At 36.7% G+C, this 21,965-nt stretch overlaps 1 protein-coding gene across 2 annotated transcripts in view; it reads left to right on the top strand.

The window, feature by feature from the left end:
* Nucleotides 1–21,965, top strand: part of LOC134653575 (visual system homeobox 2-like) — a 132,547-nt gene that overhangs the window by 44,947 nt on the left and 65,635 nt on the right. Inside the window, exons 2-3 of one of the 2 annotated variants that reach the window (XM_063508965.1) lie at nucleotides 8,750–8,800; nucleotides 20,696–20,716. In XM_063508965.1, coding sequence (XP_063365035.1) covers nucleotides 8,750–8,800; nucleotides 20,696–20,716 — 72 coding nt within the window. The remainder of the gene's footprint in view (nucleotides 1–8,749; nucleotides 8,801–20,695; nucleotides 20,717–21,965) is intronic. The other variant, XM_063508967.1, reaches the window with a different exon arrangement.

The raw sequence follows: 21,965 nt of genomic DNA, 5'->3' as shown, positions 1-21,965 counted from the left end.
TGACAGACGGACGGACGGACAGCGAAGTCATAGTAATAGGGTCCCGTTTTTTACCCTTTGGGTACGGAACCCTAAAAACTGTTCTGTGTTAAAACGGGTGAAACACCTAGGTATTATTAAGTATACAAAGTTAGTATTATGGTGGTACTATGTAATCAAACATGGCTTAACACAGACTTCTGCTTGCTACATGCTTAGGTTATAATTATCTAAATATCCCTATAGATCCAGTTTCTAAATGTCAACATACATTTCTCACTAGATCCATTTTGGATCTATCGACTGGATCTATAGAGAATGACTGTCTTCATTCAATCAGGTACATCAAAACCAGCAATAAATCAGTACTTAATGTGATTCCTTTAGATATATAAAAAACTGTTAAAAAGTTAAAATATGTGACAACGTTTTATACCTTTAGGTATAGGTATTAATGTTTTTCTCATCTTTAAAATTTTCTATTAGACGTAGGTCTTTTATTTAATATATTTTATAATAGATTGATTTTATTTGGAAATTTGTCACAATATCACATTTATTGGTAAAACTAGTAAAAGGCGGCATCGTCAAACAGCGGTCTTGACATCACTACGAGAACCGGGGATAGAGCAGCATTATGACGTCTGTCATCTAGAGATCGGGTTTTTGCGCCAAAACGGCGTCGCGTATTACCTAAGTCCCTAACTCTCATATATTGTGATTCTCTAATAAATATTGTTATAAATGGTGCTCTGGTGTTTTTACCCTTACAGCTTCAGAAGTGCGATAGTGGATTCCCGCCTACTACGATATAATTTGTCGAAATTGACATTACGAAATTTACCGCGCGTAGTCCTTCCTTGTTTCATTGTTCTGATCGTTAATCTGATTGTAATGAGTAAATGCACCAACACCACTCATCAGTTAGGGACTTAAATATACAAAGTCCAAGATTGGTGTCAAAATCATACCTACAAGAATAGCCTACAAAACTAACCTGTGCCGGCTATTGGCTGGCGTATCGTACCTTTGCCGTGTGTTTTGTGTGTTTTGTGTTTGATTTCAGATACCTATTTCAGTTTATGTACATCAATGATCATGACTGTCAAAAATAATACATATTGACAGTGTAATAAGGCTGCTGGCATGTATGTATATTACAATATTCACAGCAGAAGATCACAAGACATAAGCTGACAGATACCATTAGGTACTCTTGAATTTTGATATTGGTATGAATAAAATAAATCCTTGGGATTACAGAGTAACTCAGGTAAAAGTTAACTCAGGTAAGAAGTCTGTGTTGATCCAACACCTAACAATGCTCCGGGCCCTCCGGGGCCATAGTGGTAAATATTCACTGCCTCACTTATATGTTGTGTTATTTTTGTAATCTATGTGCTTTCAGATACATAACATAATGTGATTAAGTATGTCTACATGACATATTAACAAAATGCTATGATCATTTTCTAAAGTTTGTGTCGTGGTGAAATTTACATTCAAGTAAAAAGCATACAAAACAAGTTTGGTAATGTAAACTTAGCCTTGATTGATACTATATGTATGTTGGTATTATGCTTTCATGATTAACAATGAGTGCTATTTAATACTTTATCCTTTCAGTCAAATTAAAATAGATTACAAGTTTTCAAAAACACTGGAATATTGGTTACAACGACAATGAGGAGAAATTACTTGTTGTTTCATATGTGTGTGTGTGTGATATTACACATGCTTATTGCAACTGAAATAATGCTTTGTTGGTGTGTTTTTGGTTTGTGTAATTTCCAGAAATTTGACAGCAATGATTCTTGAATTGAACGACCATACCGTCGTTGAACGCACTAGAGTGACTATCGGGTCAGGCCTCTATAATGAACCCAAATGGACATGGATAATATTTCAAATTAGTTGGTTATGGATGCCAGGTATATTATGTCCTAGTGCTCATAATTCATTATATGGAGAAAATATGTTGATACCTAATCTCCGTTGTCATGGAAAATGAGGTATTTATTTAGAAATAAAATGTTTGTTCATGTTGTACATGTATACTAACGGTCAGTATGTGTTACATTGACTGTGTGTGGTTAGTAAAATGCGCTTTGTGAATAAGCGAAAGGTGACATTTATTTCAAGCTGGTTAGTAGTATCTGTGACAAATGTAGTCACTCCATGTATCCGGAGCCTCCTCGGACTGAATATTTTAAAAGACAGTTCATATCACATATAACCTCCTGCATCTTTGCAATTAACATTAAGCTGCAGACATACTGATAAATAAGGCAGTAAATCATTTGAGATGTTGAGAAAATTTCTGTCTGTACATATTATTGATTGGTTCTATGTATGAAAAATCTTATGAGTGTTTATACAAATTAATTGCATACAGCTTATAGTATGTTGTGGTTGTTGTTTTGTTCATTGGGATGTTGGTTAAAGTTTGCATTGCAAATATTTTTCACAAAATGTCATATTATAAAATGAACCAAAGACATATATTTAAACAGACTTACCAAACTAATGAAAGTTTTATTGGCATGACATTGTCAAGTGTTTGAGTTATTGACAATGATAATCATTTGTGTTCTAACAGTATGTTTCAGATGCATTTCATTATAACAAAACTTTATTACTGATGAAGTTTGATGAATTTCCAAGGTTAAAATCTTGTCAAAGAGATGGACATATTGAACAAGATATTTACTGAGCTGAGTATGACACTGGTAAAGCAGGTTGTTGCTAATGGTAAGCGAGGTAAATACTTTCAGGAGTCAATATGGATATTGACGGTCTACATGATACATGTCTTTTACATACAAGTGCGACTGGACTCTAAACGTTCCAGTCCGATAAGTGTTTTATGGGTGAATATTAAACGAAGGTAAATAGCTTGGTTGAAGCTTTGTAAATAACTATTTTAACCCATTCACTGCTAATGAACATTGACCGAAGAATATCATGTCATGAGCTACTGTTTGAAGTTATTGACGGTTCTCGTCTGAACTTGTAGTGTGTTATGGTACCGTTTGCATTAATAAACAGTACACTTTTATTACTTCTGGGTTTCATAAATCAGAAGTTATAAATAATAATATGTTTCACAAATTTCGTGGGTTCACTAAGTATGTATTTCATTGTTTTGAAAAATGCATAAATTGTGGTTTATTATGTTATGAACTCATTTATCTTACAATGTGTGCTTGCATGGCATTTAACAAAATTATTTAGTTTTGTGCAGGTATAAGTTAACCTGGATGATGATGTGTTGAGTTATCTACACATAAAATGCACATGCACAGCTGGAGAAAATCAACCATGTGTGTCTTGGGATTGGAAGCTTTATGGTTTAAGCATATGTGCCATGATTTGACTGATTGGTCATTATCAATATACACTTCATGATGGTTGAAAAATACAATTTGTGAAACCTCGATAAGGCGAACCTGGGTAAGAGAGGAACCTCGATAACATGAACTTCTGTTCAGGCTCTACTGTAGTTCAATGTTGGTATAGTAAGAGTGTTGCCTTTATTTAGGGGCACGGAAGAGGCAAGCCAAGTTGCACATGATCATTTACAATTGGTTGCATAGTAGCAACTGCTTATTATTTTATATTTCCCATGTTAAGGGCAAATGCTGTTATTTCAGGTACCGTTTTCAGATTAAGAACTGACTACGAGTATATTCTCAGATTAGGAACTGAGATATAATTTTATGAGACACTCGGATTGAGAACTGAGTGATTATTTTATTTATATTACTTACTCTCGAGTTTGGAATCGAGTTGTGATTTTGTTTTATCCCAGATTTAGAACTGGGTTACTGTTGTCATACTTATGTGTTTTGTTAACAGGTTTGCCGACTAAAATAAACACATTGTGCTTGATTAATTTTATTAGACACTCGGATTGAGAACTGAGTGATTATTTTATTTATATTACTTACTCTCGAGTTTGGAATCGAGTTGTGATTTTGTTTATCCCAGATTTAGAACTGGGGTACTGTTGTCATACTTATGTGTTTTGTTAACAGGTTTGGCGACTAAAATAAACACGTTGTGCTTGATTAATTTTATTAGACACTCGGATTGAGAACTGAGTGATTATTTTATTTATATTACTTACTCTCGAGTTTGGAATCGAGTTGTGATTTTGTTTTATCCCAGATTTAGAACTGGGTTACTGTTGTCATACTTATGTGTTTTGTTAACGGGTTTGCCGACTAAAATAAACACATTGTGCTTGATTAATTTTATTAGACACTCGGATTGAGAACTGAGTGATTATTTTATTTATATTACTTACTCTCTTCAATGTCTGCTATAGAGCTTTAATTATTATGTGCTCTTTAAGAAGGGCTGTTACTTTAGTCTTGGCAAGGGATGCTATCCTTAATAGGCTACTTCCTGGCGCCGGTAATCGCCACAGAGGCTTTAAGGAGCGGCCTGTTGCTTGTCACTATCCTTGAGAGGGTGGTTGTTGCTGATATTTGCAGTGTAGGCCTTAAGAGGCGGACCATTGCATGTGATATAAGACTATCCTTCAGAGGATGGTTGTTGCTGATATTTGCAGTGTAGGCCTTAAGAAGCGGACCATTGCATGTGATATAAGACTATCCTTCAGAGGATGGTTGTTACTGGTATTTGCAGTGTAGGCCTTAAGAGGCGGACCATTGCATGTGATATAAGACTATCCTTAAGAGTATGGTTGTTACTGGTATTTGCTGCAGTGCAGGCCTTAAAAGGCGGACCATTGCATGTGATATAAGACTATCCTTAAGAGGATGGTTGTTTACTGGTATTTGCAGTGTAGGCTTTAAGAAGCGGACCATTGCATGTGATATAGACTATCCTTGGGAGGATGGTTGTTACTCGTATTTGCAGTGTAGGCTTTAAGAGGCGGACCATTGCATGTGATATAAGACTATCCTTAAGAGGATGGTTGTTTACTGGTATTTGCAGTGTAGGCTTTAAGTAGCGGACCATTGCATGTGATATAAGACTATCCTTAAGAGGATGGTTGTTACTGGTATTTGCAGTGTAGGCTTTAAGAAGCGGACCATTGCATGTGATATAAGACTATCCTTAAGAGGATGGTTGTTTACTGGTGTTTGCAGTGTAGGCCTTAAGAGGCGGACCATTGCATGTGATATAAGACTTTCCTTAAGAGGATGGTTGTTACTGGTATTTGCAGTGTAGGCCTTAAGAGGTGGACCATTGCATGTGATATAAGACTATCCTTAAGAGGATGGTTGTTACTGGTATTTGCTGCAATGCAGGCCTTAAAAGGCGGACCGTTGCATGTGAGCTTAGATTATCCTTAATAGGCTAATTTTGTTACTGGTATATCTGCAGTGCAGGCCTTAAGAGGCGGACCATTGCATGTGATACAAGACTATCTTTAACAGGCTAGTTTGTTCCTGGTATCTGCAGTGCAGGCTTTAAGAGGCGGACCATTGCATGTGATATGATATTGTCCTTAAGAGGACCATTATTTCTACTACCGATGAATGTTTTATCTATATCGTATCGTACTATTTGTTGTTGACCTTGAGAGGTTGGCTTGAGACCTTGTTTACAAAAGGATATTTTAATGACCTTAAGACTGATGATCTCAAGGTTACCTTGAAAGGGTTGCTTGCACTTATACCTTCTAGGGATCGCTGGCGAAGTACCGGATCCAGTAGAGTTGGAGGGAGTGCCTGTTCGAAATACCCAGTTGGAGCGAGTGCGTGCACCGGGCTCCGTGACAACCTTATCGTGAAGGGCCGACTTCTACGGTCGTTGCGCCTACAAGGGCAGTGGTGTCCTAGCCTAGGCAGCTCCGCACATGCATGAGACGTGTCCCATGTTAGCCTCTCACGAGTTGTACGCATTTTTGTGCGTGCATGCGAGGGAGTCTTACATCCTACAACGGAGAAGCCAATTGTGAGTTTGTTCCAAGTCTTTGCTTTTAAAACGACACAAATAGTCATTGTTACGTTAAGCGGTCAGTATGAACGCACCGCTCAATGGAAGGTTTGGGCTAGCTGCATATACATGCTAGAAATTTATCAAAATCTAATAAATCCTTGAAAGTTATATGACGTTATTCACAAGAAAATAATTTATGTTAGATGGTGTTACAAAAAAGGGGGTGGTTTATCTACCTGCCGCTAGATGTCACGCTCATCGCAATATTTTATTATTTTGCATAATTAATTGGTATTTATATCCTCTTGGTGTCATATGCACGTGAATTAAGCCTTTTGTGTATTTCAAGCAAGTGCTGAGCAGACTTGCATATCCTAACACCTCTCATACCACGGATTATTTGGTACCTAGCCTGGTCATGCTTTCTTACATTTGGTTCAGTCGGCTTAAGCCCTTACTCCAATTCGACTGAAATAGAACTAAATATCTTGGTGTAAGTTGACAATAACGAAATAGACCGTTTCAACGGAACTCGAGTCGAATTACTCAAAAGGACCAAGGCTTGTATATCGGCTGAGCGTAAAAGGTGCTTGTTCAATTCGCAGAATATTGAACTGGTGGAGGCTACATCCACCTGGTGAAGACCCAGCTTGCTGCGACTGCGTTGGCTGTGGCAGACTTCAGTGGCTGCACTGATGACAGTGACCTGCGGGGCGCTGGTCGGGTCAGGCGATGGCCGAGCTAAAAGGCGGCATCGTCAAACAGCGGTCTTGACATCACTACGAGAACCGGGGATAGAGCAGCATTATGACGTCTGTCATCTAGAGATCGGGTTTTTGCGCCAAAACGGCGTCGCGTATTACCTAAGTCCCTAACTCTCATATATTGTGATTCTCTAATAAATATTGTTATAAATGGTGCTCTGGTGTTTTTACCCTTACACTAGCGACCTGCCCCGGCTTCGCACGGGTTAACAAATTATATACATAAACCTTCCTCTTGAATCACTCTTATCTATTTAAAAAAAATCGCAACAAAACCCGTTGCGTAGGTAGTTTTAAAGATCTAAGCATAGATAGGGACAGACAGACAGCGGGAAGCGACTTTGTTTTATACTATGTAGTGATGTTCTATTTCAAATTCAAGCTGCCAACTCCAATAAAATGGCAGCCGTCAACGTATTCAGCCAGCATGACTCTTCATTTGCTATTCTAACAGTTTCCAAGTCGATAATTACGCCGAATGTTGTTCTTGGCCGCGGTCCCTTTTCAACACCCCACTCAAGAAGGAGACAGCGCTATTATTTCACGACAATGCCTGTCACACGCACCAGTTCACGTATTTATTTATTTTGCACGTAATTGAGGAAGTGTTTTACTCGCTTTGTGTTTTTCTTTATATTGTGGGTAAGCGGTAGTGTTATGGACATCTGCGTTAGAAAAGTTGTTGTAGTGGGTAACACCATGCAGTCGCATGGGTTACTATAAAAATAGTATAGTTGGTCAAACCAATTTGTCAGTAAATAAGAACAAAAAAAATTATACTCATCTTTTTACACAACTTATTAGTACTAGAGACAACGATAGTATGATTCTCTCTGTCTATGTTTGAAATGAGACAGTCCTTTGAAAAACTATAGGTAGTTTTACCAGCGTATGTGTACCTACCTTTAAAACTGTTGCATATAAAGTATATTTTTTATTCGGTAGACTGAAATGACAGTTCATAGTATGAACATAAAATGTCATTTCATACTATGAAATGTCATTTCAGTCTACCGAATAAAAAAATAGACTTTAATTATGATGACATGCCTAAAATATCTACTTATAGTACCTAATACCTAATAACCCCGTGTGGGTTTAATGAAAACCCGAACAGTAGTACAAAGTGAGGTGCACGTGACGAGCTGTCATTATAAATGTCATGTGTAATTTTTTGACATTTGTGATGACATATTTGTCATAGCAAATGGCATGCAGATTGCAGAGCTCGGTCCGACTCATAGAAAGCGCGAAAATTTTATGTCTGTGGTCCGACTCTATCTAGAGTCAGACCAAGAAAAGTCTGCAGCGGATTTGACAGCCCTCGCAGTGCCAGTGTTATTTTAAACGTCAAACTTCTATGAAATTATGACGTGTAAATAACACTTGCACTGCGTGGGCTATCAAATCCGCTGCAGACTTTTCTTGGTCTGACTCTACCAGCTGGTTTTTTACGAATTAAAATTATGAAGTGAATAGGGTCATATGTGGCTAGACTACATAGTGATGGTAAGGCAAAGCAATACATTAGAAACATGAAAATTATCTGTTATTTTTAATTATTAAGATATATTATATTACTATACAAATTGGTCCTACCTAGCTATAAGAATACTTGCTATACCCTTTGTAGGGTGCCATGTGATTCTGTGTTTTTATTGTAACAATTATGTACAGTCAGCAGCAATAGTTGCAAAGCGGGCGAGGTGTTCAAAATTATATTTTGACGCGCTCTTATTCTCTTAACAGTAAAGGCCCGTCAAGATCATTTTGAACAACTCGCCCGCTTAGCAACTACCGATTGCTGCTGACTGTACCATGGTTCGCAATAAATGATTTCCGATTATTTTCATTTAAAATTGACTATCATTTTTGTAACAGGAGTTTATTAATTTTATTATACTTGTGCCAAAATAAAACACTCCTTAGAAACCCCATTAAATTAAGACAGTACAAATGCTCCCCAGTGTAAAATAAGCTATAAAATTAAGAGAATTTAAAACGCACCGCCGTGCCGGCGTCCCAGGAATGTGTCCGTTTAATTACAGTTTAATTGCATAATTAATTAATTGTTCGTCGGTTTGTTGCAGGCTTCCCGCAGATCAAGTCGCCCTACAGCCCTTCGCAGCCGCATCTCTCAGGTTGGTTACTTCATAGTTCGATTATTAACACATTCACAGCTGAGCTATGGTCGTAGCGCTACGTCGTAGACATAACATGGATTTCCCGGTATGTAGCGAAAAAGCTTCGTAGAGGCAAAACGAAAACATGTCGTGCTCGGCTCGTGATTAACGCTGAATGGGTTAAGTAGGACATTGTTATTCAGTTTACGGCGTACGTACATCAGCTACGTCAGCAGCAGAAGTTGCTAAGTGGGCGAGGTATTCAAAATTATCTTGACGCAACTTTATTGTTAAGAGAATAAGAGCGTGTCAAGGTAATTTAAACACCTCGGATGCTTAGCAACGTCTGCTTTTGACTGTACATTATGCTTCTTACACGACATTATGCAAAAGAGACCTTCCTTATACCTACTGTGATTAGGTATCTGTAGCCTCACGTATTTGTGTAGTACAATCACCATCAAAAGTCAGATCAGACTACGCGTCATAAATATCTGCTGCATTCTTAACTCGTAACTTAGGTACCTAAATTAGTAATAGGGCTTCAGATTTTTTCACATACGACACTTAAGGGTGATAACGATTTTTAACGATAAATGAGTTCATCTAAAATGTATAACAATATATACTAGCTACCAAGCTAGTTACAGTTTCGCGACTCTAATTTGTCGGATCAACCGAAAGCGATGCGCCAATCGGCTGTGTCTACCTTCTCAGCCCAGCCGAGGCCCTAAGTTGATTAAGCAATTTCTTAGCCCAGCGACCTAGGTATAGCGGCGGCCGCACTGATAGCGTATACAATACATCCAGTGATTTAGGAAAGTGGCTGAGAGGGCACCCCTTCCCCTCTCCCGCCCCGCACCCCGCGCCCCTGCACCCCTCTCCCTTTGTCTCCGTAATGAATCCGCCAAACACCAACCGTCACCGCGCAGTCGCCCGAACTAACCGATATCATAGATCACAACAAGACTGATAGCTTATCGGAATCCCCACCCTCGATCAACGGGTTTAGAGTTTGGTTTCAATTGGCCGGACTTGTAAGATAGGCTGTTTTTAATGCAAGCGAATCAGGAATTTGCTTAGGACGTGAGGTTTTAGAAATATCCTGTTAAATGCAAATTAGAGAGGTCGAGATAAAGATATAACGGGGGCGCTCGCAAATTGCTTAATAAATAAGTGTAATTCTTTCGCTCGCGATTGTACTTTAGTTCCAATATGACAGTTCTATTCCTTTTTTCGATGACGTGTGCACACCTGACGTCCCCGCCCGGCGGCCATTTTGCCATTTGTAAAAATCGCTTTCGCCGCCATTTCTGCGTGGAATTTCATATTTCGAACGCCGCGGGGCGCTGGTTTTGAATTCGTATTGTTTCTAAAACAATGCCGTTGGCCGTTTGCAAGCCATTGTTTAGACGTCGCCATTTTTAATTTGAAAATTGGGGCCCACGTTATGTAGTACGGAGTGAAAAGGCATGTGTTGTGTAAACAGGTCGGGGTGGCGTTGCCTGAAAGTCAGCCATGTTCTTTGGCATTGTTTATCGCAATGACGTCACTGCAAGGGAATCCCCGTAGGGTCGGTAAGGGTCAGGAGTTTCAATTGTTTATTGAAAAGCCATTTTGAATTTGCCTTAACGAAAACAATGCTATAGATTCCATTGCTTGCGGATTGCACTTTGCGTTTGATCTTGCATGCCATGAGATTATAGTATCTAGTCTAGTTGTTACCTTCCGAAACTAAAAACTCTATATTAAGTAGCATGGAAAGAGTAAAACTATGAACAAAACAATTCACAATTACTATAACTCTCTGATTAAAAGAGTAATACCAAAGACAGAAGAATCTTACAGAGAAGCAAGATTAATTCAAGAAAAACAATAAATTACAATTCTGAGAAAAAAGTAGGTAGGTACTTATTTATCAAGCCTAGAACTTTACCTATCTGAAAAAGTCAACTGTTTGAGCCTTGATTGACTGCAAACTTAATGATGTTACTTTAAGGTTAAGACGTAACACGTTTTTGCTCCATTTTTTCTTTTTCCGTTCTCATCTTACCTAATCCAGGCGGCGACATGCAATCAAACAAAACTAGTTAATACGATATTAAGTGGTCGGAACCACAGGCTCTCCCTTACCGACACATTACCAAGGAAATGTTTTTTTCTACCAAGACAAGTAGCAACTGTGAATGCGGCGCCAAAAACAAACATACCTCATCAGTCACTTTAAGTCTTAGTGGCTTGTAATAGAGTCATTAGTTGCTCAGTACGATGATATATTCTTAGTTTGGCAGGCGTGAAAAAGACAAATATTTTCTTTCAGCGTCTGTAAGTCTTATAAACCTAGTGTTAAAGTTGAATTCTGCTTAAACGAATGGTAGACAAGATTGTGTCGCAGGGTGTCGGGTGTCACAGAGGCGACAGTGTAAGCGTCGACAGCTTGTAATAACAAGCAATATATTAGTGTTTGTGGTCGCCACACTGATTTAGTGTATCAAGTGACTGGTTGAAGAAGTCGGCGACAATCTTTAAAGTCAATATTTGGATAAGGCGGAGCAACTTATGAGGTGCACCTGTATGTTAGTATCAACTTGTGGAGATAGAAAGCTTATTCATTGATTTAGATGTTTGACTTATAAAAGAGAACATTGAATAATTGTCTGTTTATGTCAATTAAATTAACAAGGTCGATGTGAACGTGAAACGTATAATTGATCACTGATTAAAAAGAGTCTTGAAATTCATCCTGCACTCATACGTAATAGGTATAATATTTAAACAAAATCATATTACCTACAATTTTATGGAATAAAACAATGATTTCTCAGAATGATAATGTAAATGGAATCTTTTCAATAAGGAGTGGCCGTGCTAGACAAGTAGACAGGCGTAACGTCTAGGGCGTTCTGGGTGTTTACAATATTCTATAAACTGTAGAAAGACGCGTAAGTGGTGTATTATAATAATGTGTAGTACAAGAAAACATGCTATATTAATAGGTTAACTATAATATGTATAATTTCTGTTGTTCTTTAAGGCCAAAATATTTGTAGTATCAGGCTATGCTATGGGAAAAATGCTCATAGCGACATTTGCATTTCATGAGCAGAAAAACGAACTGTATACTAAAAAAAAGTACTACGAGCTATATACTAAATAAATGTTTTTAAAAAACGGGCCAAAAAAGTATCTAAAATGTCTTATGCGTTGCGTGGGTAGGAGTGCCGTTTGCGTTGTGATCTAATCATGTTCCTGGTGTCGATCGCTGATTTAGCACAGGTCAAATAATCTATTGAATTTTATAATATAATAGAGATAATATTGTAAAACACCTAGCTTTTAAATCATAAATCTAACTATTAGTTCTAGGTAGTACTAACTAATTAGTTTAAGACATAAATTGCATGTATGTAAATATAGGTATCAAGTAGATGTAAGTAAACATTGCATGCCCATGTCGGGTAACTGTTGGGACAATGTTCTTATTATATGAATGTCATCTTCTGCACACAGTTTGTCAATAAAGTGTTTCTATTCTATTCTATTCTATTCTACACTCAAAATAACTTTATTGCCAAAACAATTAGGTACGTATTTTGTAGCATACATGACCGAGTTACCAAGTAGCACTCAACAGATTGATTTGGCAACAAGTGTAGTGCAAACTGCGCTAATTGCAAGCTCCGGTTACCGGGATCGGTTCCCGTTCGTTAACCGAACTCAGTCAAATATTTGTTACATATTATTTACTTGGGGTGATGTTATAAGACTGTTTAATTGATGAGAAATCTAGGAAACATGACACTTACATATTACGATTGAAAAAATCTATGCCTGGTCTCCCATACCTTTTGAGACTAAGAAGTACATAGTTTGGTTTGCTTGGGGCACATAAAGGTAAAGCACTCATAATAAAATGTAGGGCCATTAAATCAAAGTAAAAATACCTAGCAGAGAACAATCTAGACACAGGTTGTCATTCATTAGGGTACAGGGCCTAAATATTTAGTTACATTAAGCTCAATTGTAGGTATGTATTTGAACTGCATTAGAAGCCCCAAGATACAGGCTCACCGGGCTTAGCCTAGTTTGGGGCTTAAGGACACCTATATTTCTTAGTTATTATAAATAAAATTTATTCTTATTCTTAAATAAAAAATGTTATAATTAAAAGTATCGCCAGAAATTTTCCAATAAATGTTTAACCATAAAAACCGGCCAAGTGCGAGTCGGACTCGCGTTGCAAGGGTTCCGTACATTAAGTCCGACTCACGCTTGACTGCACATTTCTTATAGGTTTTCCTGTCATCTATAGGTAAAGAACTATTTTGTGTATTTTTTTCAAAATTTTAGGCCCAGTAGTTTCGTAGATAAGGGGGGAATGGTCATTTTTTGCCTATTTTCTTGAATAACTGCTAAACTATTTATCCTAAAATTATAAAAAAAAAAATATTTGAAATTCTTACAATGAGCTATTTTGTTTGATATGTAACACGATATAGTTTGAAAAACTTTATTATTTAATTTTCTCATTTACCCCCCAAAAATGGCCTCCATATTTAAAATTCTTTTATTTACGTTATACGTCCATCTTTGGGTCACAAACTTACATATGTATGCCAAATTTCAACTTAATTGGTCCAGTAGTTTTGGAGGAAATAGGCTGTGACAGACGGACGGACGGACAGACAGACACACGAGTGATCCTATTAGGGTTCCGTTTTTTCCTTTTGAGGTACGGAACCCTAAAAAAATGCAAACTGTATATGATAGCTTTCATAAAATACTAGTTTATTCAATATATATATTTACACGTTAATTAATTGTAACCGCTAACAGGCGTGTAAAAGTAAGTAGGTACATATCGTGTGTTTACCGTGGAATCCGAACACGCGGCCGCAACACAGTAGACCATTTCTTTACCTTATTGCAGAGACATAAGGTCCACTTTCGGTTACGTATGCTCTCGAATGTCATGCGATATGGTGCGGTAATTGTGCATCGGAGGAGACGATATCATTTAGATGGAAAACTTTTCCGTTCGGTTGTCTAGAAATAATCTCATAGTAATAATATACCTACTTAAAGAAATTGAAAGTCAAAAGTTCTAGTTCATCATTGCGTTTAGGCATTTTTATTACATGGGGATTTAGTACAGAATTGGTACCTACTCAATTCGTACAAACTTGAAAAAAAATTACTTCCCCCCGTAGTTTGGGAGTACAAAAGCCAAATGAAGTTAGAGTTACTATAGAGCATCTCTCTAGCAACCCCTACCGAATTTCAGGAAAGGTATTTACTTTTTCAGCAAGAGAGAGGCTGGGTAAATGGGACTCACGATTTTATACTTAGTTAAATACCTGGTAGTTGCCAGGAAACTAGAAGATTTTCTTGAAATACTGTAGGTACCTTATAAAACAATATATTATATTAAATGTGAACTATCTTATCCAGGAACTGACCTTAGGAAGTTTATAACTGGTTTTCTTATGTAGGTACACAACACCTACATCGATCCGTTACCGAATTTACTTGTTACATTAACCACCACAGAAGCTAAATATGTACATAATTAATTACATAGTCAAATACAGCTCCAACATAATTGCTCCAACACAATTCGCTAACCTAATAAAACTTTCCCCGGAGATTCCCAATCTAGCTCATGCCGCACAAAGCCTCCCCCCTCCGAATTAAGCACCTTCAAACCAATTTAACCCCCTACCCCCACAAAGGAAAACGGGTCTTAAGTGGTGGTAATAAGGGAGGGGGGTATTAGCAATTATAATGGGTCGGTAAGTGCCGGCTCATTACTGGCCCGGCCGTCAATGGCCCGATTATCGGCGAAAATGTACCTACGACATTCTTGAAGAGACGTGTGCTCGATTAGTCTTGAACGTTGCGAACGCTTTTTTTCGACATGAGATTTATAAAGATTGAAAATGTACCTCAAAAAGCATTGTAATGATTACACCTATGCAAGCATATTAAAATTATTTTAAACGGGTCACTCACGTATATTATTATAGTATTATTAAGTCGAATTAGCTCGACATGTTTCGATCCAATTTTCGAGGATCCTTTTCACGGAGCAACGACTACCTACAAGCAGCTTACATGGTGTGCTTGATAATATTATTTCGATTTAATTCATAATATTTACATAAAGTACACCACTTAAAGAGATACGCTGCTACAATGAAATGAAAAATAATTATCTTATCTCATCTTATTTCACTCATATAACTATGGAATGAGTTATTATGGGACAACCTCATTTAAACTCACTTAGGCACTCGGTATTTTTCATCGAATGCTATTACCTACCCTTACTACTACCGTGGTCGAGTGAATTGCCGGCCTAAAGCGAATTTGGCTAAGATTCAGGAAGCCCACGAGACCTGAACCGCCCTTCATTAGACCTCCTAATCTACGTGGCCAGACGGGCAGCGTTCCGATTGGTACACTGTATACGATTGCTATTAAGTGGTCCGCCTACCCCCCCTCTCCCCTCAGAGGAACGTTTCTAAACCATTATATTTTCACGCTCTGTTGCCGCTGCGTTTTCGTAATATTAAGTTTTAGTACCTATAAGGGGCTCTTTGTAGAAGTAATAGCGAATTATAGAGAATACTGAGAATACTGACTCTGTTGCAGACTCTTTAGAGTTTTTATTCTTTTTTCCGATTATAAATTCAAAAGAAGAAACTGACACATTCGATTTTTAGATTCATTGATTTGGTTGTCAAACGCTGTGGTTTTCTGATCCTTGTAAATGCTAATATAATTAAATACACTACTAAGGTATAACGAAGGTAACATCTTAACATTTAAAACAGTCCACCAGTCCCATCTTTTTCATTGGTCCTTCGAGCCGGATAAATTACAAGGATCAGAAAACCACAGCGTTTGACAACCAAATCAATGAATCTAAAAATCTAATGTGTCAGTTTCTTCTTTTGAATTTATAATCGGAAAGAACAATAAAAACTCTAAAGAATGCAACAGACTCGTCGAATTCTTCAGACTTTTTCTTAAATAGGGAACCAGCGATAGTGGCGATGACAATTTGTTCTCAAGGATTGACATTAAATCTCAGTGAAAATAATGAAATTTCAGCATTTATGTCGCGCCAGCTTGTATAAATTTACCAATTAATACCATATAGGCCGAGTTCTCTTTTGTTGTCGTATTTTTCTTCAAAATTTCTTGAATAGAAGTTTGTTTTCTATTCTGTACAATAAGCGCAATTTCACCGTATATAAGTGTTCCATAAAATATTCCACTGAGTTACGAATGGGATGGGATGGAACTTCGTGTTTATTCCGCCCGGAACTCTTGAAACTTAACAAATTTTATCAATTTTTGAAGAAAACAAAATGAAAATTGGCCCATTTATGACTTCCAATGCATTTAGATTGTAGACGTTCGTCGCCGTTATTGAGATGTAGGAACGATATCAAAATGAAATCAAATTGTACATCGTTCGCCGTTGTTGTGCAGCATACCTCTCTTAAACGATTTATATACCAAACTACGACATGAGGTTTGCAATGCGACAAACTGAATGCTACCTGTCATTAAAAATACTTCTAATGATTGCACAATATGGATATATTAGTATGCTTTTTATCACCAATAACTCACAAAAAAATGTAGAAATGACATCGCAGTTCCAATATTCATATTAGAAATATCGCTTACGATGTGTTTGGCGGTGGATAGAGGCCCTTAGTGTAATGAAACGTGTCAATTTGTTCGCTTTTTAAATTATTCCTCTCGAGCGACCGCGGGTGTGTATCTCATTAGGTGTCTAATAACTGTGAACTGCCTTCATGTCTTGGCTACAAACAATAGAACATAAAAATAATAGGTCTTCAAGTATCTCCTTCTGTTTAACTTGAGTATTTTCTGCCTAAAGGATGACTCACGCTAGACCGAGCCGGGCCCGGACCGCAACGTTACGGCATGTTATTTTCGGTGATCACATGGTTCCATAGAAATCGAAGCGCGGGAAGCTCCGGCCCTGCCCCGGCCCGGTCTTGCTTGAGCCATCCTTTATTGGTTCCTACTGCAATTAGATACAAACCATTAGGTATACTTATAACTAATTGGCCGAGTAGGCGAAAAATTAGTTTGTTTCATCAATAGAGAAATTAGAGAATATTTGTTTGATAACCTTGAATATTTATTTCATTGCAGCTCCAAAATTTGTATTAAAATTCGAAATACTTATGAAACTATCATTATTTAATATCATATAATACATAATATTAAGTTACATGACCATTACCAAGCAATTACAATAATAATCCAATCATCAAATAGGATATCACGCATCTAAATATTCCGTCATTACTCACCCCTCACACAACAATATCGTTTTCAAAAAATAGCAAAAACACCCCCCTAACGAGCCCCGAGGGGCTAGTCGCCCCAAAAATGATTTTCATTTTCCGCCCTCCAGCCCCCCTTTCCGGCCCCCTGCAGCCCTTTGGCTGGCTAAATAATTGGTAATGTGGATTGTACAGACACCGTCGTAAACATCTACACACTTTTTACCTTACCTCTTCGGAACAAGGTGAAAATGTGTTTACATATTTGTGAACCCCTGCAAGGCTGTACTCGAATTTTCGCTTATGAAAATTAGGGTTTAGACGTAATTTGTGGAAGTAACATGATTCTGCCGTGTTCCGGAATTAGATTAAATTGCCGCCATAATTTACGCTTTGTACCTAAATTTAATTACATTTATGTTACGTACATTTGAGGCTAACCGAATTCTGTGCTGGGAAAACGTCCAGTTTGCTCGAGGGGAATTTTGCCTTTTATACAATTATGAGCGAATGCTAATGAAACTATTTCGTGATATTAGATTAACAAGAATTTAATAAATAATTAAGTACTTAGTCCTATTTAGCTCTTAATAATACTTATTGACTAAAGAACGATATTTCGGCTTCCAGGTTAGCACTGGAGGCGTTTTATAATCGATGCAGTATAAATTCGTAATGTTGTCTCTTATCAAAGTCCGATGTCAGAATGTCGCTGTGACTAGGTATGCAATGCTGTAGTATCAAATATCATGCCATATTATACGCGATTAGTGCGACCACTAAACGCTAGGTTACTCATCATTCGTTAAGCGTGTGTCAATCATACATATATAAAAAAAACTTGAAAAATATTTTTGATGAACATTACATTACAATACAAACGTGTCTTTAACTATTACGCAAACGTGAACAAATATGACAGCAACAATAACAAGCTTTTAGCATTAAACAATATAATAATTATGTCTGTAGGTATGTACATAGTGTTGTACGTCAGTGCGTGCGCGGTAAACAGACGGACGGACAGACTAATTGCGCATTGTCCGCTAATGAACACTATTGGGTAGATAACTTCGCATAATGTCGTAATTAAGACAGGGTGCTATTATGAAAACTTATGTTTACACAATGTATTAAATACAGTAATCATTTGATACCAGTTAATTTGAGAATGTAGTCTTTATGACTTTGATATAAGGTTGAATCTTGCATAATATCTAAGATGTTATTAAATGCATACTTTTAAAGAGTGTAAAATAAATACAACCAAGTACATTTACTTAATATAACATGGATTTTATGTAAGCATATTTAAGAATAGCCTTTGGTCTAAAAAATATCCAACAGGCATTCTGGATTTAGTAAACCAATGCTTTAAAATTCTGACTTATTAGGTAATAATATGACATTGAGCTACAAAAAACAGAGCTTAATTATTTAAACATCAAATAAAAGTATTAGGGTTTAAAACGTCTCGGGTCTTCTCCTATTCGCAAACCATTTTGTACTCGACTGTGTGAGCTTATCCCAATTAACTAGTCTTCAAAATTCATATCAACTATGCGTTTTCGGGGGTAGCTTTACACTGGTTCAGTAGCAATGTTTTCGTGAATAAGGTTCGCTGATTCAGCGGAGATGATCCGTGCCTTTGTGTCTGTTTTGCTCCATTTTCCTTGCACCTGCGCGAAACGCGATACTCGAGAGCAGCCTGAATGAAATCATCCTTGTTGTGCTGGTGAATACCCGTTTTGTCAATAGGTGAAATAAAGCGTTAGGCTTGTTTTGGGTCGCGGTGTGAAGTTCGGGTTTCGTCTGCGAGTGGGCGAAAGACGCACGAATACGTTTAGTGCACTTTAATTTTTGGATGTCAGTGACAAATTATAAACGACGAGAACAAAACTCATCGCGTTTTTCTACTTAAAAATTGCGAAATTTTATTATGGCAGAGAAATATAGGTAAAAGCAGTAAGATGTGATAAGTGATAATGTTTTGCTTCCGGACCCTACGCATTTTTATTTTTTACAGGAAGTTTATACAATAACATAATGCAATGAATTTAATTTCTTCATAGGTACCAGTTTCCCTCACTTGAACTGTCTAGTTGTAAGGTTTTGGTGTCTTCACCAAATTGATTTAAAGCTCACATCCCTTTGATTAATTCCAACTTGATATACCAATTAATGCTATCAGCCTATCACTAAAACGAATATATACATTATGCCTTAAGGCAGCGGTCGGCAACCTTTTAGTAGCCAAGGGCCACATAGTAGTTAACGAAGTTGACGCGGGCCGCACTTTGTTAATATTTATGACTTTATCAGACATTGTCGTTTGTCAATATTACATACAAAATAGCCAAAGAGGCTCGCGGGCCGCAAGTGACAGGTTCACGGTCCGCATGCGGCCCGCGGGCCGCGGGTTGCCGACCGCTGCCTTAAAGCATTAAGTCCGCCATTAGTACAAATTTTATCGTGCAATAAAGTTTAAATAAATAAATACATTTATGAGTATCCACGGGCTACTAATGAAATATAATGTACTACATACTAATGAATAAAAACAAAATTTAAAAATTAGATTAATCTCGTAGTTAGGTATTCATCTAAAGCAGTTAGCAGGGCACATAAGAAAGTATTTTACTCAATAAAACTAACCTTTTTGCACGAAAAATGTAGACAGACAGTGTCTATAAATGGGTAATTCAGATTTATACAATTGAAAATTAAATGGAGAATCCATTTATTATCTCCTTTTCAAGATGTAAGTACTTACCTACCTACTCGCCATGGCGAGTAGGTAGGTGCCTGTGCCTTCTCGCCCCCATTATTCGACTAGACTTAAGGCGAATTACATAACCCGATTCGCTCCCCTAGTACAGTCTGCCACCAAAGTTTTATACTTACTGAAAAAGAATTACATATTAGGTAAATAATAATTTATATTAAAAATTAAAACACATTATGTCAGAGGCCAAGATCCTTTTTGGGTGACTGAACTAGTGAAGTAAGTATTAAAACGGTTTTACATTGGTTCTCTTTAGTCAGTCATGAAACTATAAAAAAAAAAAAAAAAAATGTATTTCTTTGCTATAATAATATAATCTCATGGTTTCAGCAGCAAAATATTAAAACCAAAAAAACTGCTACGACTGATTTTAGCTCCTTAGTTTTGCTTTTTTCGGAGACATTCGACTTTGTTAAACTATTTTATTATATTTTTTAAGTCAAAGTCGTAAATTATGACAAAATTAAATCTAAGGTTTGAACCACTTAAGTGTTAATTAGAAGTGTCATTTAAATCGTAAATTTAATTTTACGACTGACGAAAACCGACGATGCGACTTGTTTTAACTAATTTACCGTCATGAGCGCTCGTCAAGGTGTTTCTTTTATAAAATAATACCGTGTTTATTTGAATTCTTATTAGTTTTTCGTATACCTATTTATTTTAAGGTCCCAAACGGACGAACAGTCAATAAGTACTAAAAGCTCAATGTTACATATTATTGAAGTGATTCTTGTGTTTTATTTTTTGTTTTCAGAAAACTAAATGTATTATTTTTTGTTTCATGTAATGTAGCGGTTCGGCAATTTTATTCAGGTAATTAACTCCAGGTTTTATTATTAAGTATTTTCAAAGAGAAATTCAATTTAGTATTACGTTTGTAATTTTTGTGTTCTTAAATAATTAATATTTAATTATAATTTATATTAATTTGCATACATATTGTCAGAGACGTCAACAATTTACGTAATTAGCCAGCTCATTAAACATGTTCTCTTTTCTATTTAAACTTATGTTGTATCTCGTTTATTTATTTAACCTACACGTATTTTAGATAGAAATTAAGTATATTAGTAATAATTAACAAAAATAGGTAGTTATAATTAGCATTTATACAGGGTGCTTCCTGTAACAGGAGCAATAAATTAAACTGTAGGATGTACTCCTCAAACTGACCAACCAACATTTGTTCAGCAACTTTTAAAAATTATGAATTCTTTAGACTTCCTCCTTTTCATACAAAATAAATATTGCCTTCAATGTACGCTGACATCAGTGTGTTTGACGTTGCTTGTCACGCTTTAAACATAACAAAATTTGCAATACATTGCGTCTTAGAATAAACTTTAAAGTGTAATAAAAATCAAAACCTGAGTTATTTTCAAAAGTTGCTGAACTAATGTTCGTCAGTTTGAGGAGTACAGCCTACAGTTTAATTTATTGCTCCTGTTACAGGAAGCACCCTGTATAAAAATAAACATAGACCAGAAGAGATGCGCGAATCGAATGGGACATTCCAGAAAAGTGTCGTGCAGGTAAGTACATATATGTACCTCGTGTCCCAACCCAAAATTCAACGATAAGCTGGCACCAGAAGATGGACCTGCTCATGATTACTCGAGGAAAAAAAAAGAAAAAAAATATATCTCAATTTATTATGGAATTACAAAAAAAATGAAAATCGACACCCCTAGTGGTATTTTTAACGACCATGTCTACAATTTTTATTTTTTTTTATTTTTTCAATTTTTTATTTATTTTTCCTCGAGTAGTTATGAGCAGGTTCATATTCTGGTGCCAGCTTATCGTTGAATTTTGGGACAAGTTGTATACTTTTACGAGTACGTGACGCTATTTTTTTTCACTTATATTAGGTAGCTAAGAAGTAGATATTTGAAATTATATCGTTTGTTAACTTAGATTTAAGTTCATATAAGTAATAAAGAGGTTTCTGCAGGTTATTAAGGTAGCTGCCATACCATATGCGTCACGCCCTCGAAAAAGTACCCATGCAGACCTTTTTGTGAAATGCCCTACAGAGTGAACCACAGATTGGGCCGGCAAT

The sequence above is a fragment of the Cydia amplana genome, chromosome 13 (genome assembly GCF_948474715.1).
Source record: "Cydia amplana chromosome 13, ilCydAmpl1.1, whole genome shotgun sequence".
Lineage (NCBI taxonomy): Eukaryota > Metazoa > Arthropoda > Insecta > Lepidoptera > Tortricidae > Cydia > Cydia amplana.
The sequence above is the reverse complement of the archived record's forward strand: the minus strand, read 5'-3'. Positions and strand labels throughout refer to the sequence as shown.